The following is an 8,915-nucleotide window of genomic DNA, read 5'->3' as shown; positions in this document are numbered from 1 at the left end:
GGTCGGACTCAATGATCTGCTCAGGTCCCTTCCGACCTGACCTACTATGAAACTATGAAACTTAGTGCACCTTTATTTAAGGTACATTAAAGTGATTTAGGTGTGTGTCTGCATGTGCACATTAAGGCACATTAAATCTAGGCTGATATAGCTAAATTGCATTAGCGCATGCATTGCCGTGCTAATGCACATTAACGCCTCATGCATTCATTGGTGCACACCACATTAATGTGTATTAAGCATCCACATGTGGGCTAATGCAATTTAACTATGGCAGCTTAAATTGGCACTTGCTATCAAATTTAGGCAGGATTATCCTAAAATCACCATTTTTAAGGTGTATTAAAGGCACATGTGTGGACACACGCCCTTAATGCGCCTTAAAAATGGCGATTTTAGGCTAATCCTGCTTAAAAGGGACACATGTAGACGAGCTCAGTGTGTCTGTTAGAGGTAGGAGCATGCTATTATCTCCTTGTTCTAGACAGCGGACTATGGCTCAGAGACAGTGCCATACCCAAGGCTACACGCAACATCTGTGGCAGGGTAGAGGCAGGTGCCGCAGACTTCCCGTGGCTTGGACTCATCCTGGCCCATCCTACCTACAGCAGAGCTCTGCTCCCTCCAGAAAGACCTTTAGCCAAAAGGACGCGGCATCTGCCCTGGCTCCACGTGTTGAACTCAGCAGCCACTTCTCAGAAGTGCTGAGTTGCAGGGTTTTTAAAAATCCGCTCCGATTGGTCCACATGAGCACAGCTCTCTAAAGAGAAAGCAAGACTGCGCTGAACGATCAGAGCTGGGACCACAGTAACTTCAGGACACAGCACCGACCGAGGCACCAAAAGCTGTGTCCCAGGAAATCGGCTCCAGCAGCCTCCCAGCTCTTGCTCCTCTCCGGCTCAGGCATGTCCCTGTCTCCCCGCAGCCTGGCATCTTTAGCTTGCTCCCCTCATTGCCACTGAGCAATGGTAGCTGCTGCAAGGAGCTGATCACAGCAGCTTTTCATTGCATCGCTGCTGCTTTCCCCCGCTTCTGGTTCATTCCCCAGAGGATTGAGCAACTCCGGGTGCCTGTAGGATAAGGAGTCACCCTCTAGGAAGTGACAGGATTTCCTACGAAGCCGGAGTGGAGTGGGAGTGCACCTGGGAGCTGGCTCCTTGCTGCTAGAACAAGAAGTGTGGACTCTTTGCTTGCTTTGCCCAAGAGATATTTTTTTCCCTTCCTTTTCCAGTTAATTTGAATGAAAGAGCAAGTGACTGAAACCACCTGGCTCCCACGCTCCTCTCCTGGTTCTTCTTTGCAGAGGCTCCTTTTTCCCCCGGCTGCTGAGAGACAATGGAGCTTTTCAAGCTGAGCCTGAGTTGTATCTGCCTCCTGCCTTGGCTACAGGGTAAGTTGTACGGGCTTTTTTTCTCCTTTATGACAGCTAGAAAAAGAAAGCCATTCACCCCTGAGCTGAACAGACAAAGAAAGCAACAGCCCCAAATCCACTTTGCTATTGCAAAGCTCTAAATCTACTAGCCAGACAAGGGTTTTTTTTTTCTGCAGGTGCATCTCTATATAATGACTTTACAAACAGATGCACTAAACTGCAGAGGATAGTTATTTCCAGCTGGAAACACATGTGGAAGGAGTTCAGCGGGGACAGGGAGTGTTTCCAATGGGGTAGCATCTGCGCTGGGTGTTTGAGAGGAGGTCCGGTCCTGTAGCAAGAGAAAGGGGATTTGGCAATCCAGACATCTGTGTTTTAAGCCTGCCTCTGAACTCAGCCAAGACACTTAATTTCCCTGTGCCTCGTTTTCCCCATCTGGGGAGGTTTACCAGAAAGACACGATGTAATGCAGTCAGGACTCTTGTGGAAGATGCCCGGTTGCTGGATTCTGCCGGACTCCCGCTCTCCTCACTCAGGAGGGGCATTTTCATGGACTCTTAAAATTCAGACCGACTACATAGGCGGTGTGCCGCGATGAGCCAGTCCCACTTATCCTGCCCATGAGCTTGGAGGAGCTCAGAGGGTGTCCTGTCTCCTACCATCTGAACAGGGACCACTCTGAAGTGGGCAGGGACCACTCTGCTTGTGGGCAGGCAGCTAAGATTTGTGGGGTAAGTATTAGCAAGGGCAACTCCAGCTGAGCAGAGGGACTCTGGGATACGATGGATGAGCCTCTCTCTGCTTTGTGCCTTGCAAGAGCTGTGACGCCTTTTGCTCTGTGCAGCCCCAGCCTGGATTTTCACACAAGAGGGTTCATGCACTCTCTCTTCCTCAGTGAATATGAGCTCTGGAGGGCTAGCAACAACACAGCTGGTGCCCTTTTATCACTGCCTGGACAACCACTATCCTGCTATAGACATTTTCAGAGAGTCAATGGGATGCCCTAATCCCAGTGGCAGACAGGCAGCAGTGAGGGGCTCGCTCCTGCTAGATACCTGTTGTCCCATAGCAGTCAGACCAAAGAGCTTCATTCGAATAAAGAGCAACCACTTGACCCTCAGATGCCTCTCTGTCCGTTTCATGGGGGAGCTTTTCCTAAACTTCCTATTCTTGCCTGCTATCGATTTTAAAAGCAGTACACCCCCAGTACTACTGCACTTCTCTTTGGCTTCTGTATAGTGGTCCATGGACCTTACGTGACCTGCAAGGCCATGGTAGGAGATCCATAGATAAGCACTGGGCTTTACCACACTTTCATCACAAGTGTGGGAAAAAAACCTGCTATTTCACAGTGATCCATTACTCCAAGAGGTCTGAGAGCTGCTGTGGCTGCAGAAAGTCATACGCTGAATCCTGCCTGGGTGGTAGACAGGAGAGCACTCATGGGACAGCTTTATAGCTTGCATCTGGTTAGTTTGTATGGGCCCTGCTTTTAGGTGCAAGTAAAACACGAGAAGGGAAGTTCTGGGGGAGAGCACAGTGTGTGTATCTCCCCCACCCCAGGCTGCAGAGTGAAGTGACTGTGGAGTCAGCAAGCTCAGCCAGCAGACAAGAGTCCATGAAAACCCAAAGTTGCAGTGCATGCCAAGCAAAAAGCTGGCCAGCCACCGCTGCCTGCGCAGCGCTCTGCTATGGACACAACCTGCCTAAAGCTCAGTGATGTCTGGCGCTGCCCTGAAAATATCAGGATGAGGGTTTCTCTTGTGAGATCTTGGCTGCAGTCATTCCAGCAGCTGTGGAGACAGAAATCCTGTGCAAATACTCCTGATGTTTCAGTGCTTCCTTTTGGAGTCCCAGGGGAAACCTAGAGCCCCAGAGGTAGCAGCAAAAATAAAAGGGAAAAGGGAAATCCTTTATCAGGTCAAAAAAATTGTTCGGTTTTAGTTCTGAGGAGGTGGGTCTGAGGCTGATTTTATTCTTTTATGAACTCTTCCAGTGCTGGTTTGGATCAGAAACAGCGAGTGGGCACCGTAGGTTATTCTGAATATCAGCACGTGAGGCGTGATCCAGCCCAAGAAATTATACAGTTCCAAGCCCCTTGAGTGCTTGGGAAGTACTGTTTCACACACAGCAATGGTCTAAGGAGCAAAGCAGGTCATCTTGAAGAAGGTTTATTTACCAGCTAAAATGGGGGGGTTCAACCAGTTTCACACCAGTCTAGACACAGAGAACCTAACCCAAACCGACTGGCCTGCCCAGTGCCATCTCACTGTGTCCTCCCGTCCCACTAGAGTCTTAATATTCCTCCCAGGCTGCAGGAAGAGGACTGCTTTTGATTTACAGATCTCAGTGGGCCACTTTTTCCGCTGGCATGAAATCAATAGAATTACAAAAGAAAAGCATTTGGCACAGTGTGATTCACTGGAAATTCCCCTCCCCGCGGGAGAGGTAGGAGTGGAGCTCTCTGGGTCTTAAGATTAGAAGACTCCAGTCTGTGATGGTGTATGAACCTGCAGGGGGGTGCAAAGAGGATGGAGCTGGGCTGTTCCCAGTGGGGGCAGATGATGGGACAAGGAGCAATGGGCTCAAGCTGCAGCAAGGGAAGTTGAGGTTGGATATTAGGGAGAACTCTCTCACGAGGAGAGTGATGAAGCACTGGACCAGGTTACGCAGAGAGGTGGTGCAATCTCCATCCTTGGCAGTATTTAAGACCCAGGTAGACAAAGCCTTGGCTGGGATGATGTAGCTGGAGCTGGTCCTGCTTGGAGCAGGGGTTGGACTAGATGTGACCTCCTGAGCTCCCTTCCCACCCTCATTGTCTGTCATTCTCTGATTTTATGATTCTATCTTCTGGAGAAACTCCATGGCGGTAGTGGGGTTTAAATGGGTGTTACAAGGTAGGGAGTCCTGAGGCAATGCAATGTGTAATGATGATATTGCATGTAAATCATGTTGATGCCAAAGCCCTGTTGGACTTGGGAGAAAGCTGGCGGGAACGATGCAGAAGTGGTAGGCAAAGCAAATTGCAAAGTATGACCACTCGTTCCTGCCCGGGGCAGGGAGTCGGACCTGATGATCTGTTTAGGTCCCTTCCGACCCTAGGCACTATGAAACCATGACCAACAATAACAGGTTGCTTCCTAAAATGGCTGCACAGAGGAACATTGCCCTAAATAGAGATGCCTGCACTCTTTGCCAGCTGGCAGACAGTGAAACCCCTCAAGCAATACAGGGCAAGGTATAAACCAAGCATTGCAGCTGGACCACTGCAATTGCTGAATGCTAGCAGACAAGAGTGATGGGCAGAAGCCAAATGTGGCAGGGCTACAAGCCCCGACAAACTCTCCCTCTGCCTGAAGAAAGGTGTTTGTGCTTGAAAGCTTGCAAAGAACAATTTTTTCCAACTATTTAGCTGGCCTAATAAAAGATATCACATCTACCCAAAGAACTGTGTCTGCCTATGTCCTTAGACCAGCGTGGCTACAGCCAACAACTCTGAAGCCCCAGTAGTGTGTTTTCAGAATTTGAGACAAATTCAAGTCTGTAGGCCTGCAACTAGCTGGCATGCCTCTTCGTGCTTGAAGCTTGGTGGACCCTTTGGAGGACCGGATTAGCACTCAGAATGACATCGAACCATTTAGGATGTAACAATCGCATGGACACAACAGGTTAGAAATGTCTCACTAGGCCCCAATACTGCAAAAAAAGGACCTGGACAGTACAGCAGAATATAAATGAACATAGGAGTCAACCGTGTGCTTTTGTTGCAAAACCGAACATTAATAAGAACGCTGCTCTCAAGCAAAGGGAAGTGATTTTCCTGCTCTGTTCGGCACTGGTGAGGCTTCACCTGGAGTCCCGTGCCCAGGTTGGGGCACCGAGCTTCCGAAAAAAGATACAGACAAACTGGAAGGAATCCAGCAGGGAGCAACAAACATGACTAGAGGTCTAGGAAACTTGACTTAGATGAAAAGATTGGGAAGAACTGGGATAATTTAGCCCGACAAAGAGAAGACTGAGGTGGGATTTGATAACAGTCATCAAAACCCTGAAAGGCAGTTGAGGATGGTGATTGAGTATTGGGGACAGAACAAGAAGTAACAGTCTTAAATTGCAGCGAGGGACATTTTAGGGTGGATATAAGGAAGAACTTTCTAAATCTGGTGGCAGTTAAGAATTGGAACAGGCAACCCGGCGGGGCTGGGGAGTAGCCATCCTTGGAAGAGCAGGTGAGACAAACACTTGTCTGAGATGATTTAGACAGGAATGATCTTGCCTTGAGCAGGGGATTGGACTAGATGACCTCCTGGATGCCTCTTTAAGCCCTGTTTTTCCACAGTTTACCTGTGAGCATGTCTCTGGCCAAATGTCCACGATATGGCAACACGCAAAGAGCATCGCCACCCCGAACAGTCTCAAGAAACCCTCCACTATCAGCTGCAATGTGTGATGTAGACTGTGTGCTTGTGGCAAGGATGTCGTCACAGAAAATCACACTCCTCCTGGAGGACTGCACCCCTCATGGGCAATCTGGGTTCAGACTAGAAAGAAGCACCGAAGATCATGTAACGTCACCGACGACCTGAATCAAAGCCACCTGCCCACATGGGTTCAGCACAGCAGTGGCTTTCCTGGAACTGTCTGCAACACGTGGCTGGTCGGATGGGAGAGTTTGCCTCTGAAAGTGTTGAACATGGTGTGGTATAGTATGGTCAGGACTCCTCTGCTCACCAGCTGTGAGTGTCACATACCTCTGCTGGAAAACAAAGCAGCCATGAGCTCCCATGGCATTGTCCCTCTTTGATATGCATGCCAGCGACATGACACTGAACCGGTCACAGATGTGGATTAATATGCGCTTGACATCTGAGAACTTGCCCCTAAGAGGAACACATCTCGAGAGAAAATCTGAAAAGACAGGAGGAGTCTGCTAGAAGTTATAACGATTTCAACCACCAGATGAAGAAGCATCTGACTGTCTTCTGTAGTAGTGGACTCAGGCTGGATAATGTCCCAAAACAGCTTGGACTGTATAGCTTCATCTCTGATGAAGACTGCTGCCAAGAGAAAGGCTAAGGACAACTTAATCCATGCAGGTGTCAGGACTGGCTGGGAAGCGGATGCTCATATTTGCAAATGATCCCCTTGACTCTCAGCTTTTAGGAGCTGAATATGGCCTTCCAGTGTGGGCAGACAGCACACATACACACCTGGTCATCCCAAAGGCATGGATATAAATACAGACCATCTGGCTCCCCATCCTCATGCATATCTTACCACCCTCCCTCCAGAAACAAGAGCCATCATGCTGGAATATGACTGAGAGATAAGGAACCCAGACTTTCTTATCAATGAAGCCCATGTCTGACCACCCTCCCTCCCTCCAAAAAGAGCAATACCTATGACTAAAAGATAATGAACCCAGACTTCCCTATCTATGAAGCTCTCAAAACTCTCCATAGATGCTGCCTGCAGTCCAGAAGCCCACTTGAGCAGGCACCGAAGTGATCCAGACCTCAGAGGCAAGAACCAAGGCCTAATCATGAATCCTTCAGATCAACCATGGACAGTGGCAAACAGCATCGGAAATGTAGATGGACATTTGTAATCATCTGCACAGACGGAAAATTAAGGGATAGCCTGGTAGGCTACTATGAAGAAAAGATCCAGAGAAGCAGCCAGTATAGACAAAGATGGGGAAAGGCTGATAACTAAAGCGTGGGTCAGAAAGCTTTTGATTAGTGTAAACTAATTAAGTCATCAGCACCTGATGAATTTCATCCCTGGCTGCTGAAAAAACTGGAAGAAAAGATCTTGCAGCCGTTGGCAATAAACTGGAGAAATGTGGGCTAGATAAAAGTATAACAGGGTGGACAGATAATTGGCTTAGCAACTGCAAGTGAAAGGTAATTATAAATGGATCCATGTCAGGATAGCAGGAGGTTTCAAGTGCGGCTCCAAACTTGGGCTTGGCGCTATTCAGCGTGTTTGTACGAATGATTCGGCTGTCCAAATGGAGAGCTTCCTGATCGAGTTTGCAGATGACATGAAACTGGGAAGCTGGAATCTTTGTGGGTGATATCTTTTATTGGGCTAAGTATATGGTTGATTTGGACCATACAGGCAAGCTTTTGGGTATTACAGCCGTCAACACTGGGAAGAAGTGCAAACGCTTTGAAGGACAGGGGTAGACCTCGAAGGATCTTGATAGATTTGAAAGCTGGGCAAGAAACAACAGAATAAAGCAGCTAACCTGGGGGAGAATAATCTGAAGCACACATACAGACTAGGAACTGACTGTTGGGCTGTAGCTGTGCTAGGAACTAACTGGCGGCATTGGCAGATCACAGACTCAACCTGAGTCAGTGATTCTCTGGAAGTGGGGTAGCAGCAATTCTGAGTAGGGTCCTGACCACAAAGCAATTCAATTGTTCACACTGGCATTCGGGGTCCTGAGCCTGACGGAAGTGGTGTGACAGATAGCAGTGGAGTGGCGAGCAAAAACTGCTGGCTTAATTCTTTGTTGAAGTGCCAGCAAGGGTTTGATATTTAAAGAAAGCATCCCACACGGTTCAACTTCAGCGAATATAAATCCCTGGTAAGGTGACATTTCTGACTACAACAAAGAAATGTTCATGCAGACAGACCACATGTGAAATCCACAACACAGTAAATAATTTTGGGAACGGTCTGAATAACTTTTAAACAAAAGGCGTTGGGCAGCAAATCGGGTTTTCCTTCCTTTGTTGCTGTTGCATCTGAGGCTCCAAGACACCGTTCCCACTGCCGCACTTTAGCACATGCACATCTATACATTTAAACATGCTTCTCCATTCAGACGTGACTTCGCCATCTCTCCCATGCTGCTGTCATAAGCCTGCAGGAAGGCCAGCAGCCTCTTAGTCCTTTCCCAAATGCTGCAGAAGGCTGGAAGCACCGAAACAGCCTGGGCAGTCCAGCCCTTGGATTAATCGTGACACAGAGATCTGAAGCCTGTATCCAAAATAGTACAAATACTGGGACTCAGCTCCCAGACCAGACCTCTTTCTTAGACCTGCATTTGCTGTCTCTGGCCCCGTGGCTATTGCACTTTTGGCTGACTAGTGGGCCAGCCTGCACAGGAAAAGGAAGGGTGCCCTTAGTCAAGGCCAGCCCGGTGTATAATTCAGTGGCTAGGGCCCTTTTCTGGAAAGAGGGGGCAGTGCATTCAAACTTTGGGTAGAGAATGGCCTAGAACCCAGGTCTTCCATGGTTTTGAATGACTAAGCCTATCAGACAAAAGCTGGGTGGGTTTTTCTTCTCCTCTTCCCCACCAAGGCCTTGGACAATGAAGATGAGGCAGAGGCATTAGATTGTGAACCAAACGTTATCAGATACGGCTCACTCAAGGCTTCTGAGAAATGCATAAATGCTGCCAAATCTGGGAGATGGATTGGATCCCAGACACACACCCACCAACTGCATTCTCTGTTTGTTAGCTGTCATAGATTTCATAGACATCAGGGCTGGAAGGGACCTCGGGAGATCATCGAGTCCAGCCCCC

The 8,915-nt window shown here is 48.5% G+C and overlaps 1 protein-coding gene across 1 annotated transcript in view; it reads left to right on the top strand.

The window, feature by feature from the left end:
* Positions 1–662: 662 nt before the first annotated feature.
* The window catches only part of LOC109307780, a 24,988-nt gene continuing 16,735 nt past the window's right edge, over positions 663–8,915 (top strand). Inside the window, exon 1 of the mRNA XM_019531861.1 lies at positions 663–1,390. Within this exon, the coding sequence (XP_019387406.1) occupies positions 1,336–1,390 (55 nt within the window). The 5' untranslated portion in view covers positions 663–1,335. The remainder of the gene's footprint in view (positions 1,391–8,915) is intronic.

This window comes from Crocodylus porosus, unplaced genomic scaffold (genome assembly GCF_001723895.1).
Source record: "Crocodylus porosus isolate Cpor-Errol unplaced genomic scaffold, CroPor_comp1, whole genome shotgun sequence".
Classification (NCBI taxonomy): Eukaryota; Metazoa; Chordata; order Crocodylia; family Crocodylidae; genus Crocodylus; species Crocodylus porosus.
The sequence above is the reverse complement of the archived record's forward strand: the minus strand, read 5'-3'. Positions and strand labels throughout refer to the sequence as shown.